The sequence below is a fragment of the Dysidea avara genome, chromosome 9 (genome assembly GCF_963678975.1).
Source record: "Dysidea avara chromosome 9, odDysAvar1.4, whole genome shotgun sequence".
Lineage (NCBI taxonomy): Eukaryota > Metazoa > Porifera > Demospongiae > Dictyoceratida > Dysideidae > Dysidea > Dysidea avara.
Genome location: NC_089280.1, coordinates 6,767,948 through 6,783,160, shown reverse-complemented (window position 1 = coordinate 6,783,160; position 15,213 = coordinate 6,767,948). Strand labels below are relative to the sequence as shown.

General features: G+C 40.5%; 1 protein-coding gene across 3 annotated transcripts; it reads left to right on the top strand.

Moving 5' to 3' along the window:
* The first annotated feature begins 515 nt into the window (after nt 1–515).
* LOC136266313 (2-oxoglutarate and iron-dependent oxygenase JMJD4-like) lies at nt 516–13,333 on the top strand. Of its 3 annotated transcripts, XR_010706054.1 has the most exons (10): nt 1,832–2,035; nt 4,962–5,160; nt 5,991–6,122; nt 8,204–8,230; nt 9,191–9,373; nt 11,223–11,250; nt 11,452–11,538; nt 12,363–12,419; nt 12,475–12,722; nt 12,800–12,939. XR_010706054.1 is itself a non-coding variant. In XM_066061324.1 (9 exons), exons 2-9 carry the CDS (start codon nt 5,033–5,035, stop codon nt 13,262–13,264), a joined length of 1,107 nt encoding a protein of 368 aa, XP_065917396.1. In that variant the 5' UTR covers nt 516–591; nt 4,962–5,032; the 3' UTR covers nt 13,265–13,333. The 3 variants fall into 3 exon arrangements, 2 of the variants coding, with proteins under 2 accessions (XP_065917396.1, XP_065917395.1); XM_066061324.1 differs by lacking the exons at nt 1,832–2,035; nt 12,475–12,722 and adding an exon at nt 516–591 and having other exon boundaries at nt 12,800–13,333; XM_066061323.1 differs by lacking the exon at nt 12,475–12,722 and having other exon boundaries at nt 12,800–13,333.
* The last annotated feature ends 1,880 nt before the right edge of the window (nt 13,334–15,213 follow it).

Below are 15,213 nucleotides of genomic sequence, written 5' to 3'. Positions count from 1 at the left end.
AAAATAAGGAATTTAATTTCATGTGGAGTTGAACTGGTCCATACAGTTACACACTTAATTGCAGGACCAACAAGAACATCATACCCTTGTAGAAATGCAAGCACAATATATTATGAATAGCAAATTATAAAATAGGTAAAAACTACTGACTTATTTATTACATACATGTATATATTTAAATATTGTGACTTGCCCTTATTTATTGGTCTTCCATCCATCCCTATGATGGTCTCCCATCAGCACACTGAAGTGGTCGTGGTCCTTGTTCTGGCATGACGACAGATTTGTCACTACACTGTCTTGCTTCAGCAAAAACACCATCATCTTGATTGGTATCCAATATACGGTAGTTCAAACGCAAACGTGACAGTTTATCAGTGATACACTTGCACTTCTTATATGCACACAATGATATAAGTACCACAATTACAATGACTAAGGCCAACACGATGGATAAAACAATTGGCCAGATAGGAACACTGTCGTCATCATTTCGGATATTATTATTATGGTCACATTCTATGCTGTTCATCACCCTTAAGTTGTCATTATTAATGGTCAGATTCACAAGATGATGTGGTGTTGAAACAGGTAAAATAACCATTTCTTGTCCATTGGTTAACATGTATAGTGTATTATTAGTTAGCTTTCCAATATTAGTAACATTAGAGCCAATTGATATAGTTTGGTTGGTACCACCTTTAACATTAATCAGTATGGGACCACTATTTGCAGCAAGGCAGACAAGGTAATGAGCAACTGGTCCAGCTATATTTTCACAGCGTATGGGATCACGTAAACTAGAATCTAGTGGTTGTTGTCTTTTTGCGCCATCTTCTGGTATCACAATCATTTTTTTATGGTTAGCAGTGAATGTCACGAGGTATTTTAAGTTAGGAGAGTTAAAAGCAATTGTTTCCGTCTGAATAACTTTTTGCGAAAAGCTTTGAGCAGTAGACGAGAACAATACATGATAAACATTATTAGAGCTATCAGTGGATGACTCCAGTCGTAGTCCAGTATATGATCCATCATTGGCCACTGCAGACACAAGACGAGAAACCTTCAACTCATGTTGCCCATAATCAGGGACATCAAAGGAATTAGACTCCTGTTCACCCAGGTCTATCTCATGTAACCTGTTAGTCCCTTCTTCAGCAAAGTACAACTTCACTGCATGCCCATACTGACTCCCATACTGTAAGATAACTGAATTGGTCAGATTTGTGGTACACAATTTGCAACTACACAGACCAGACCCTGAATCATCTGCCCAGCTACCATCATCTTGTAGAGTCAGTTTAAAGTATGGCCTCGAGTATGGCACACACCAAATTGACGTGTTCACCACACAAAACCCTACCAATTCTCTATCCCGAAGAGCCACTCCCTGCGGAAGACAGTGCACATGTATAGTGTCCCAAGTTTTTGAAATAGTATCATACAAATACAACACTTGTAAACCTCGCCTCCCCATAGGAAATAGAAGGAGTGTACGATTATTAATGCTGACAGTAATACCGTTTTCTCCAGCTTGACTGTTTGCAATAGGGGTAGGCAGCCGATCTAATCCAGATTCCGGTAATCGGCGAGCCGGTATTACTACAGTTGTTGCGACGGTTCGATTGATTCGTGCGTGTTCAACCTGAGTGTCACCGTAAACGATATCTACTTCAATGTGTCCATCGCAATCAAATTTAGCAGGCACAAGTTGGAATACAGCAAAACTCACTAGAAGAAATACAAATGTCAGGCCCTCCCACATCACTGCACATGTACAGCTTCACTTAGTAGAGGGTGATTCAGCAAAAATAATTCCGTGGCATGCTTAGAAATAATTTTTAATGCGCGTTTACTGGAACTACAGAAATGGACCGTGTTAGTGGGAAAATGTCATTTTTCGACTTCCTGGAGCATTACCTAATACCCAACCGTCCTTGTGTTATTGACCACAGCCTCTGTGAGGACTGGGAGGCGATAAAACTATGGCAACGAGATGGACAACCGAACTTTGAATACTTATACAAACAATTTGGTGAGTGGGATAAAGTCCCTCCTAAATAAATAAAATGCTGTGAAGACTAACTCGTATCAATGTTACACTTGCAAGGCCAGACTGCTTTTCCCTGCCATTGAGTAAGGGTCTGGTGTAGCTGCGAGCTGCGAGCTGCCTTGTGCAAGTCATTGCTGGGGGTAATTAATATTATATATTCTGTTTCCTGTCCTGCACTCAGGAATATTTGCATGTGGCAGGCAGTCCATTTCCATTTTTCATTTATACCGTATAGCCTAAATATTTCGAAGTTGAGCAATGTTGCTAAAAATAATTTTTTTTGCAGATTTGCAAACACTCCCAAAATGTATTGGACTATAATGGAGGTCTAAATATTTCAAGGCTAAAATTTTCGCTGATAACCCCCAAAACCGTGAAATCAGCGAAAATTTTCCCCTACGAAATATTTAGGCTATGCAGTACAGATTGGCAGCTTTTCAACCCATAAAAGGCTGTACAAAAGCATTCTATCCTTCTTTTAAAGTAACACAAACATGAATTTGTGCCGACTTGATAGTTCACTGACTTGTGAGCTGATACCCTCACAGAATTGCTTTTGCTGAGCCCATGGAATAGTTGGAAAATAATGGAATATTTAGGGCTGACAGTAATCAGATGTGGGAAACAGAGAATTTATTTGTAGTGGCCTAATGACTTACAAAGGTCTTAACACCCATCTGAATATACTTCAACTGAGAACGAAGCCAGGACCATAGTTAGCGATGAACCCAGCTGCAACCACCAAATAGTCACATGTGATGTATAGAAGATTTTTGTGATAACCTTTTATTCAGCACGTGAACATAGGAGAAAGCTGAATTGTTGCCAAACATAATGAATGGACAGTTGTGATGATTATTTCAGTGTATAGAAATGTGTGTTGACTCTACTCTGTGATTGTATATTAAACTTTTAGCTATCTAGTTACTTACTGAAGTTGAGATGTGTACAGTAACTTCATGATCAGATCTGAAGTAGAAAACTAGTAGTGCACATCCACTAGCTCATTGGTGTATGGTTTGTTTAAAGAAGAGGTTTCACAAAATAGTAGTTTCTCAGGGGAGGTACGACACATATTATGCACTATCAAAAAGAATCCGTGTTAAGTGCATATTTTGACTTCTAAACTGATGCTTACAGGATTATGGAGACCTTGAATACAATTTCCAGTACTATTCTCTTCCATTCTTGCCATTTTCTCTCCATTTCATGTGGTAAGCTCTTCGTTACGTGATGTCATCTCCAATCACCATGTATATTAATATTAAACTGCTGGCATTCAGTGGGGTTCACCACACCATTAAATTACGCATAAGGAAAGCTTTCAATTGGCATCTACGTACACGTAGTTTTTAATGAAACCATCCTAAAGTTGATATTTAATTGCTCTGTACAAACCCTATGAACTCATGTGTACCTCCTCTGGAAGTTTCTCAGATGTGAAAGCATGCACATCCTACATTAGAGGTTTTTTAAAACTGTAAATGCAACAGGATTTTGGTTATCTGAAATGTCACAATATTTGAACAGTAGTATTAGAGTATTTTATTGACTGATGTATGTTCTATTAGAATAGTTGAATGGAGGTTGATTATTGTGGTGTATGGTTTACCTGAAGAGCAACTTTCCTTCCTACTGCTGTGACACCTTACCGACACCATCAAATATGGCTCGCTGGAGTATAATTGTTAGTCCAGTTTGTACCCTTTGTCACACCACTCAACCTATAACCATCCATGTTTTAACTGGTTGTTCCATTGCACTTGATCAAGGGAGATACACTTGGTGTCATGACTCCATTTTGCAGGTTTTTGTTCACAACTTTAAAAAGGATTTACCACCGTGTTCTAAGATTTATGCTGATCTTCCTGGCTACCAGGCAAGTGCTAGTCCCCCAAGTACTATTCCACCTCATATCACACCTACTCTAAGGAGACCTGATCTCATGCTAGTTTCCACAGATTCCATCGTGCTATTAGAACTCTCTGTGGTTACTAATACTCAGCATCACCTTTTGGCTGCAAGGAACTGTAAAGAAGATCACTATGGTTCATTACTGCTTGACCTTCAACATACTGGATTTTCAGTTGATCTTGTGACAATTGAAGTTCACTGTCTAGGCATTTCATGCCAGTGACCGTTACAAAACGTAGCAATGTATGCCATCTATGGGTACAATACGCTGCATACTTCAGCAGGCAGCTTGTGTTACCATCTCCTATTCGTACAGGATAATTAACGCTTGGGATGGGATGTAGTTGATCTGTTGATGTAATTATTTAGTTTTAATTTAACGGGTTTTTTTTGTCTTGCCAGGGCTCCAGTTATTATTGGTAACTTGGTAACCCTGAGACTATAGACTCCTGACCCCTTGTAATTATATTGTACATGTAATTGTCAAATTATGACGTTATCATCAATACAAAGTAGTCTTTATTTATCTGGACAAATTGTAGTAAATGCAGGTCCCACTGTAATGGAAGTTTGGTAGGACGGAAGTTAGATGAACCATTAACTTGATAGATAGTAATATGGTGCATTTACTATGCTCTGCAATTAATCTTGCCCCCTCCTGAATACGCCTTGGCTTCCTGTTGGGTAAAGTTCACTATCATCTGTGAAAAGCACTAGTTTCTAATAGTGTTAAAATGCTACCATATCATGGCACTAGATTTAATCTTATTGTGGCCATGTTGTAAAAATTCTTTAGTGGGCGTTCTACATGCTGCCAACAATACACGTTGTTAGGTTGTCTAACTGGGTACCCCCTCTTGACTTCTGAGAGCCCTATTTTGCCTCCTTGGAAGTAAAGTTCTATAAATATCATTGCAAATTATGATTTAACCATTCCAAAGGTCATGTATGGTAGGCCATTGAGATAAGCTGATCAGTATGGTACACATTGCAGGTAGTTGTGAGGTACCAGTAGCTGACTGTTGTAAGAGGAGCTACTCTGCACATCATAAGGAACAATGGACAATGGAACAGTTTCTCCATTACTGGAAGGCAGACCAACAGGACAGGCAGCAACAACCAGCTGGTGATGAGAACAGGAAGGAGGAGGAAGAGAGAAGAATACTCTACCTTAAGGACTGGCACTATGCTAAGTATGTACCTATTGTGTAGTATCGTTTCCTGTGTTGTCACATCCACACAGTACTTGTATACATGTCTCCTCCTACAGATATGTGGAAGTTTTTATGCACACACTACATACACACATACATGTACACACACTACATAGTCATATTCACCTACTACACACACATCTTTTAACCTTTTTACAGCCGGTTCAACAGGTCCTCTGAACCACATTTGTAGGCTACCACCTAGCCAAGGAACAGCTTCCAGGACAAGAGCAGAGCTTGAGTTTTTGATTTTAATCAGAAACCTCCTTTAAACAATGCCAGAGTGTATTCTTTTTGTAAGGTAATTCCCTATTAGTGGCTTGCAAGGCTGATGTGAGGGTATTCCTTGACATCGCTTGGTCTTCAACGCATAGTCAAGGACAGGGGTGTTGTCAGCACACAGACACAGACACACACAGACACACACACAGACACACACACAGACACACACACAGACACACACAGACACACACACACACACACACAGACACACACACACACACACGCACACACACACAGAGACACACAGACACACACACAGACACACACACACACACACACACACACACACACACACGCACGCACGCACGCACGCACACACACACAGAGACACACAGACACACACACAGACACAGACACACACAGACACACAGACACACAGACACACACACACACACACACACACACACACACACAGACACACACACACACACACACACACACACACACACACACACACACACACACACACACACACACACACACTTCACTCACTACATTTGCAGTGATCTACTAATATATTTTTGTAGGCAATATTCCAATTCATTGGCATACACACTACCAGTGATATTCTCATCTGATTGGCTGAATGAGTATTGGGCTAGTAGAACTGATGTTGATGATGACTATAAATTTGTCTACATGGGACCTAAGGGATCCTGGTAAGTTTCTGTGTGTGTGTGTGTGTGTGTGTGTGTGTGTGTGTGTGTGTGTGTGTGTGTGTGTGTGTGTGTGTGTGTGTGTGTGTGTGTGTGTGTGTGTGTGTGTGTGTGTGTGTGTGTGTGTGTGTGTGTGTGTGTGTGTGTGTGTGTGTGTGTGTGTGTGTGTGTGTGTGTGTGTGTGTGTGTGTGTGTGTGTGTGTGTGTGTGTGTGTGTGTGTGTGTGTGTGTGTGTGTGTGTGTGTGTGTGTGTGTGTGTGTGTGTGTGTGTGTGTGTGTGTGTGTGTGTGTGTGTGTGTGTGTGTGTGTGTGTGTGTGTGTGTGTGTGTGTGTGTGTGTGTGTGTGTGTGTGTGTGTGTGTGTGTGTGTGTGTGTGTGTGTGTGTGTGTGTGTGTGTGTGTGTGTGTGTGTGTGTGTGTGTGTGTGTGTGTGTGTGTGTGTGTGTGTGTGTGTGTGTGTGTGTGTGTGTGTGTGTGTGTGTGTGTGTGTGTGTGTGTGTGTGTGTGTGTGTGTGTGTGTGTGTGTGTGTGTGTGTGTGTGTGTGTGTGTGTGTGTGTGTGTGTGTGTGTGTGTGTGTGTGTGTGTGTGTGTGTGTGTGTGTGTGTGTGTGTGTGTGTGTGTGTGTGTGTGTGTGTGTGTGTGTGTGTGTGTGTGTGTGTGTGTGTGTGTGTGTGTGTGTGTGTGTGTGTGTGTGTGTGTGTGTGTGTGTGTGTGTGTGTGTGTGTGTGTGTGTGTGTGTGTGTGTGTGTGTGTGTGTGTGTGTGTGTGTGTGTGTGTGTGTGTGTGTGTGTGTGTGTGTGTGTGTGTGTGTGTGTGTGTGTGTGTGTGTGTGTGTGTGTGTGTGTGTGTGTGTGTGTGTGTGTGTGTGTGTGTGTGTGTGTGTGTGTGTGTGTGTGTGTGTGTGTGTGTGTGTGTGTGTGTGTGTGTGTGTGTGTGTGTGTGTGTGTGTGTGTGTGTGTGTGTGTGTGTGTGTGTGTGTGTGTGTGTGTGTGTGTGTGTGTGTGTGTGTGTGTGTGTGTGTGTGTGTGTGTGTGTGTGTGTGTGTGTGTGTGTGTGTGTGTGTGTGTGTGTGTGTGGTGCACTTGGTGCTCACCGACACTTCACCCAATGGTCACTTCATTCTTGCATAGACCTCACTGACAGATCGCTGGGTGCTCACCGACACTTCGCCCAATGATCATGTGTAGTGTAGTGTGTGTTAGTGTGGTTGTGTGTGTGTAGTGTAGTGTGTAGTGTAGTGTGTGTGTGTATAGTGTAGTGTATGTTAGTGTGGTTGTGTGTGTGTAGTGTAGTGTAGTGTGGTATGTGTGTGTGTTAGTGTGGTTGTGTGTGTGTAGTGTAGTGTAGTGTGGTATGTGTGTGTGTTAGTGTGGTTGTGTGTGTGTAGTGTAGTGTAGTGTGGTATGTGTGTGTGTTAGTGTGGTTGTGTGTGTGTAGTGTAGTGTAGTGTGGTATGTGTGCGTGTGTATGTGTGTAGTGTGTGTGTTTGAGAGGCAGCATAGCCAAGTGGCTAGAGTACTGGTCTGGTAATTGCAAGGTTCCAGGATTGATTCCCGGTTTGCCCAGTTACTTTCTTGAGCAAACAAAACTTTACTCACATTGCTCCAGTCTACCTAGCCATTGAATGGGAACCTGGTGTCAACTGCCCATCCAGCTGTAACATCAGAGGGCAACTGTCTGTGTCTCATGTAATGGGGGGCGGACCTCAGGTTGCCTACACCTGTGAGACATGGTGTAGCCTCCTGTGGGTTACTAGTTCTGCCCCAGGAGGAGTTGCCCTGCACCAACTCATAGCACCAGAGTAGTGTAGTGTCTCAGTGCTGGTTCACTGGGTTGGTTCACTGGTTTTGTTGTTTGTAGTGTGTATGTGTGCATAATGCATTTTTTAGCAAACTTTTTATATTAAGGAATAGACAAAACCTCATTATAGGGGCAGAGATTATGTTGAACAAGTTTGGCTCCATACATTTTTGCAAACCTTAGTAATGCTGCAAGTTAGTTTTAAAGCATTGCATACAGAAAGGTTCTGCTGTTCCCTTCTCCCTATAGTATTTACAACTGATCATTTCTCTTATTACTTGTAGGACTCCATTTCATGCTGATGTTCTCAGGTTAGTAACACCTTGTTGTTTTTGTAGTGTATCTGTGTTGTAGTTGTATAGTAGATGTTTGGTGTGTGAGCATCATTTGAACGTGACCGTTCAATTAGAATATTTCTTAGTGTTTGTTCTATTAGAGTATTTGAATAAAACTCTGTCTATGCCTCTATCGGTTTAGTTATTTGAACAATTCATTTATCCTTGAATGCTAATGTCATTGCCTGAGATCATTGGGGTTGAGGGTCTACCATACTATGTGACTTATATGGAGTCTAGTACACAGGTATATACGTGAGTTGTGTTCCTACCTTGATTATACTTTCTGAACAGATGGAAATCAACCCAAGCTACTATTTGAGTATTATACTACAGTGCTTATCCAAACCTACTATAGGTTATCTGAATATCTTGATTACCTGAATACCAGAAGTGGCTGTTCTATTAGGGTATTTGTTTAAGTGTATGCTCTATTAGAGTAATTGAGTAAAGCTCTGTATATAAATCAATGGGCTTCAGTTATCCAAACAATTTCACTTATCTGAACACTTTTGGCTAACTATAGGACAAAGGTGATAACTGAAGACCCACGTGTAGTTTTTTCCTTGTTTGCCACAGTGCTTCATCATCATCATCAGATTTCACACTATCTGAGAGTAACAATGTTTCACGTATATGCAAATGTGGATAAATAGCTAATAGTTCAGGCTCTAGTTGACTATGTAATCACATACCACATTGACAGTCTTCATATATGCATGTTTGCCATTGCATTCAACATTAAAAAATCAATCTACAGATAGATGTCTGATTTCAAATAAAGTGGCTCAGCACTGCTGGGAAGAAATAAACTCCAATGTGGTATTGTAAATAAATATCAAAGATTTATATTTTGCATCCCATTTAGAGTTTTCCTTAAGAACATGTTGCTAAATGTACAGTATCTACGTATATCTGTTATTGTTCCGCTCCTAGGTCCTACAGTTGGTTGACCATCATTTGTGGTTGTAAGGATTGGATACTGTTCCCCCCAGGAGAAGAGGACTACCTGAGAGACAAGCTAGGGAATCTCCCTTTTGATGTAGGCACTGACTACCCTCCACAGTGTCACCCACTACATGTAATACTGAATAGTGGGGAGACTATATTTGTACCAAGGTGAGTATTGTATTCATTGTATGCTGGGTAATGTGACTAGTTCTGGGAAAACTGATCTTTGTTGCTCATGACAGCAGATTTTGTTTTTCACCATAAACCTAATGCTAATGAATACACTATTAAATTTCACTGTCACATTTACGACCAGAGTTAAGTGGTCTACTTTATCTGGTTGCTTTTTTTTAGGCCTAGTGGCATTGCCAAGCTGTTCAAAGAGTTTTTGAAGTTTATGGAACTAGCCAATCTGGAGATGGCTGCCGGTATACGACCTGTATTGTAAATGTCCTCAAATTTCAGCTGGTTTTAAGCTGTTCATGGCCCAGAACTTGGTCTAATTCATCTTCTTCATGAAAAAAACCATTTGTCTTCTGCTCCGAACAATAAGGAGATGTTGTAATTATGTGAAAAACTACACATAGCCTCAACCATTGGCAAGTCGTTGTAAATTTCTCTTTGAATGCTGAAAACTGTCACTTTTTGAACTTAGAAACAATTGATATGGCCGGTTTACCCAGATATGTACGAGAGGCACTCTGCCAGCATACAGTAATGTTAGCATGTTAGATAAATAAATCTGATGATAATACGAAATTGTACATCACTTACTAGATTAGTTTAAAATTTCTGAACATATTTTACTCAGATGTACTGAGTGGCACTGGAAAGATTTTAACCACAAAATTTTAACATACATAATGTATATGTACCCATATTTAACGCTGTGGTGTTTATTACCTTAGCTCAAAAAATCTATGTGGCGACTATTTAAACTCAACTGCACGAAAACGATGTTTAAACCCTTATTTTCAAAATTGATTGTGGCACCACTTATGTGTGGCTACTATTAAAGGTACAGCATTTAACCAAGGAAATGTGGTAGCAGGTCACTTTGTACATGTTTATATCTTAGTTGGTTTCAAACTAAAGGGGAGCCTTAGCTAGGATGGTTGTGACCAGTTATTTGATTTGATAGTGTATGACACAATGCAACATGCTTAGTGTCCAGATCACTTTTTTTCTGCACAGCACTTATCGATTGGAAATTTTAAGCATCTGCTCCGAAAAAGGGGGTGGAACAGTTAGCATAGGCAACTTGTTTCTAAGACCCCCAACCACTATGGAGGGCGTTAATGAATTCCAACAAGCCTCACCCACAAAACATTCAATATTCGAGTTCTAATTACTTGTTTCAGTTGTGCACCACTTGAAGTGAAACGTGGGATTTGGTAACAAAGCGAATGACACTATGCTTAACTGGTAAACATAATTATTTAGTATTTTAAGACCATTTTCTTCTTCAGGAGCAGTCAATTCTCCTCACATACTTGCCAGTGAAACAGGCTCTATGGCGTCCAGCTCTACAGCTTGAAATCTTTTTGGTGAAAAGGCTTAGAACTCGAATACTGAATGAAGGCTTGTTGGAATTTATTAGCATCCTCCATAGTGGTTGGGGGTGCTAGAAACGAGTTGCCTGTGCTAACCATTCCAGACCCTTTTTCGGAACAGGCATTTATAATTACCTATCGATAAGCGCTGTGCTTAGAAAAAGCAGTCTGGTCACACAAGACTAGTAACATGCATTAGTCTCTAATACTAGCCAGGGTGCTAGTAAAGAAGTGTTGATCTCTTATAGTAGCCCGGGGTGCTAGTATAGAAGTGTTGATCTCTAATAGTAGCTTGTGGTGCTAGTATAGAAATGTTGATTTCTAATAGTAGCCCGGGGTACTAGTATAGAAGTGTTGATCTGTAATAGTAGCCTGTGGTGCTAGTATAGAAATGTTGATCTCTAATAGTAGCCCGGGGTGCTAGTATAGAAGTGTTTATTACTAATACATACTATGTACTATAGTGGATGGCACCATCAAGTGATGAACCTGGTGAGTGAATGAGTGAATGAGTGAATGAGTGAATGAGTAAGCTAGTGTGTATGTGTTTACTAGTTCTTGCTTTCATGAGCACGTAAAAAAGCCATCGCTATGCATGTATCACTGAAGCACAGTTTTATATATTATTGTCACCATTACACTTATCTAAAGTAAAGCCGTACAACATCACAACAGTGTACACATATCCTACAGGAAGATACAATATGTATCAACTACAATTGGAGTAATGCATGTAACTTGGATAAGATGTTTGACCACTTGAAGAGATCGCTAGAAGAAGTGAGGGACCAGTTATCATGGAGTGTATCCATTCACTGGACTGGACTGGAATACTGGACTGGCATATTTTTGGTTTTTGCACATTCTGTGGTTAAAATTTATTGAGTCTCGCAAGCCAAGGGTCCTGAGGGAACCTACAGCCCACTACTAAATGCAGAATATGAGCAGTGAAGTATGCAATGGCTGTCTTAATAATTTCGTTGTGATTTATTATGTCCTACAACACTTATTCCTTACCCTGGTGTATAGTAACGCTGTAGGGAATATATAGTTAACCAGGGATCAACTCGCCAGTTGACAAGATATCCTTAGTGTGAGCTCAAGGAGCAAGCTATATATAGTATAGTCTTGTGTGGCAAGACCTTTACTTCTGGAGAAAGGCTTACTGATTAGAAATTTTTCAGCGTGTGCTTAATTATAATCACTGCGTCCCGCGGCACTGAAAACAAGTCTGTCCATGCTAGCTCAATTCCTGAGCTCACACTAAGGATATCTTGAAGGATATTGTCAACTGGCAAGTTGATCGCTGGTTAATTATTGCTGATATACATTCCCTACAGCATTACTGTACACCAGGGTAGGGAATAAGTGTTGTATGACATAATAAATCACAGCAAAAATATTAAAAGACAGTTATCGCATACTCTACTGCTCATATTCTGCATTTAGTAGTGGGCTGTAGGTTCCCTCAGGACCCTTGGCTTGTGAGACTCAATAAATTTTAACCACAGAATGTGCAAAAACCAAAAATATACCAGTCCAGTGGTCCAGTCCAGTGAATGGATACACCCAGTTATCATGTGTCGTGTACTATTGTGTAATAGGTGAAGAAGGAGATCAGTGACTGTAGGTCAATGGAAGGATGGAACCAACAATGTCAGGTGTGTGTTGTAGTGTGTATGTGTGTGTGGTGTTATTGTTGCTTTCTTGAACAAGACTCACATTGCTCCAGTCTACCAATGAGGACCTAATAGTATCAGCTGGGTATGTAAATACCCAATTTTCCTTGTGTCGCTTGGCAATGTTGGTGTCATTGTGGAACTTTGAGTCCTGTTGCCTCTGACTTGGACAGTTTTCCTGTGGGTTATCAGTCTTGCCTCAGGAGATTTTGCCTACACAGACTTAAGTGCCTGAGTGATGCACTGGCACCTTCACTGGGATGGCTGTTGGAGGATTTACTTTGTGTGTGTGTGTGTGTGTGTGTGTGTTTGCTACAGTTGATATACAATTTGAACATGTTGTAACATAATTGTTCCTCTAGCTAATCCTAAAGGCAACAACTGGTATGGACTACAATGAATTGTGTGACTACCTGTTGTGTATTGGTGAAGTGAGACTACATGAAAGAGAACAAGCTATCCTGAGACTAAAAGGGACCCAACCACTATCACAAACTAACACTACAAGATCCTGTGACATGTCCTGTGACATTTTGACTACATGCGATATGACAAGACAGCGATCTCATACTCCATTACTACATCAATATCTTCCTGACTTCATCAGGACAATAGTGTTACAGGATAGTCCAGTAATGGCTGAACTGTATTGTACTGCACCACTAGGAGCAACTGACTTGGCTGTGGTTGCCTATAGGAGTTATGAGTTGAATAACATTGAGAGTGTGTTGAGTGAGTTGGTGAATAGTGAAGTGATGGATGAGACGAAGAATGGGTGTAAAGAAAGAATATTGAAGTTTTTACAAGATTTAAATAAATGTGTATGATAAACTTGTACTTAACAAAGGTTAGGATTGATAATAAAAGAATATACTACAATAATTCTGTGTGTGTTCGTGTGTGCTGGGGAAGCAGCCATTTACCATAGCTGTAACACTGTAACATCAATGGGTACCTGCAGCCAACTGTCCATGTCTCACACAGCGAATGAAGGTCCAGGTGGAACTTCTGGTGCCCATATCTTCATCTGTGAGACAAACTACAGCCTCCTACAGGTTACTAGTCATGCCCCAGGAGGATTTTCCTGTACTATCTGAATAGCACACAGGTGTCTCACTGAGTAGACGTGAATATCTAGAATGGCATTACTATTGCATGCATACCACACACACCAAATACTTGGTACTTGCCCACTGTATGGTGCAGAATTCTAGGATTCTTCATGAACTAGTGATTGATCATGAGAAGTTATAAAATGTCCTTTTTATAAGTTGGGGAAAATGTTAGCAGCACAGGCGATTGTCCCTCTGTTCTTTGCACTACTAGAACGTCAACAGCATTGGAACACAACTCTGACCACTGCTTACATTTCCACTGCATTGTAAAAACTTCTATTAGTGTGTAGAAAGAGTAAAAACTCGTCTCTGCATATGAAGTCAACATAATTGAACTCTTGCAGGTGGCTAGCTATGATGTGTTGCTGTAGTTTTACCTCTTTATCAACATGTTATAACTTGACAATGCCTTTAATAACTTTGATAACAGCAGCACACAACAGAACAAGCTATTTATAAACACACTGAAATCACAGGTACAGAATTTGAAAAAAGGTTATAAAAAGAGTACAAATATAGAGCTTATGATAATGTCCGGACAAAATCTGGTCAAATTGCATAAACGTCTGACCATACATAATGCAATTTGTCATCCCATCAAAGCACAAGGACAGAACCTAAGGGCTGAGCTGGCATGTTATCAACAATAACAGTCACTTGGTTGCCAGGAGGCGAGGTAGTAGTCTGTACATTCTTAAAGCCCAAGGGAGTGACCACAACTGTACCATTGTCAACCCTCTGGTGTACTGTAACCACATAACAGCTGCAGTAAGGTATTATGACATGTCACTATGATGTTCATTTGCTATTCTACAGTAGACATATTGGGCATTCATCTTCCACATGTCCAGTCAATTTTGGAAACTTGGTTTGCCAGAACATTGTGGCAGGACAACGGAGAATTATCATAAGCTCTGCAAATATACATGTACAAGGGCAACTGACTGCAAAACTGATGAAGGGGAAAAAACAGGTTACACAAAACCACATGAATATAGTTAGCTTAGTACAAAAACAATAAAAGTCTCTACAAACAATGCATCACAGTTATATAGCTTCCTTACTCATTATAGGAGTCTTTTTCATTAGGACTTGTATTGGCTATGGATGACAAAGATCTAGAACACTGCATTGGTCCACATACTTGAAAATCTTCCACCCTTTTTACTGCATCATTAGATTGTCTTGTAACATGACTATCGCTAGTAGATGGTTTGAGTGTTACAGTGTAGACAGGAGATTCTTCAGGTGGTATTGGAGCTGGCTCACCCAAATTAGCAACTATCAGAACAGAGCATTTTGTGGATCTACAGTACCATGAGCTTGTACTGGTTCTGTTGCAGTTGCTTGATGAATGCTACTAACTGTGCTAACTGAGAGAAACTTTGTAGTGCTCTTACGCCAGCAGTGTACTCTAATAAAAAATGAAGGTTGCTATAACAACTATCCCAAGTAATGCTAAACCAACAACTATGGAGATTACAATTATTGCCGTCTCTGTCTCAAGTGGGTCATGAGCATGTCTACTTTTGCTAATTTCTGTGTTATTAGAATTAGGCTGAGTATTGCTGTTGATCACTACCACTTCACGCTGCAGTTCAGGGATAACATCTGACTCACTGATTTGATCATGATTTAGATGAACACTTTTGCAACTTATG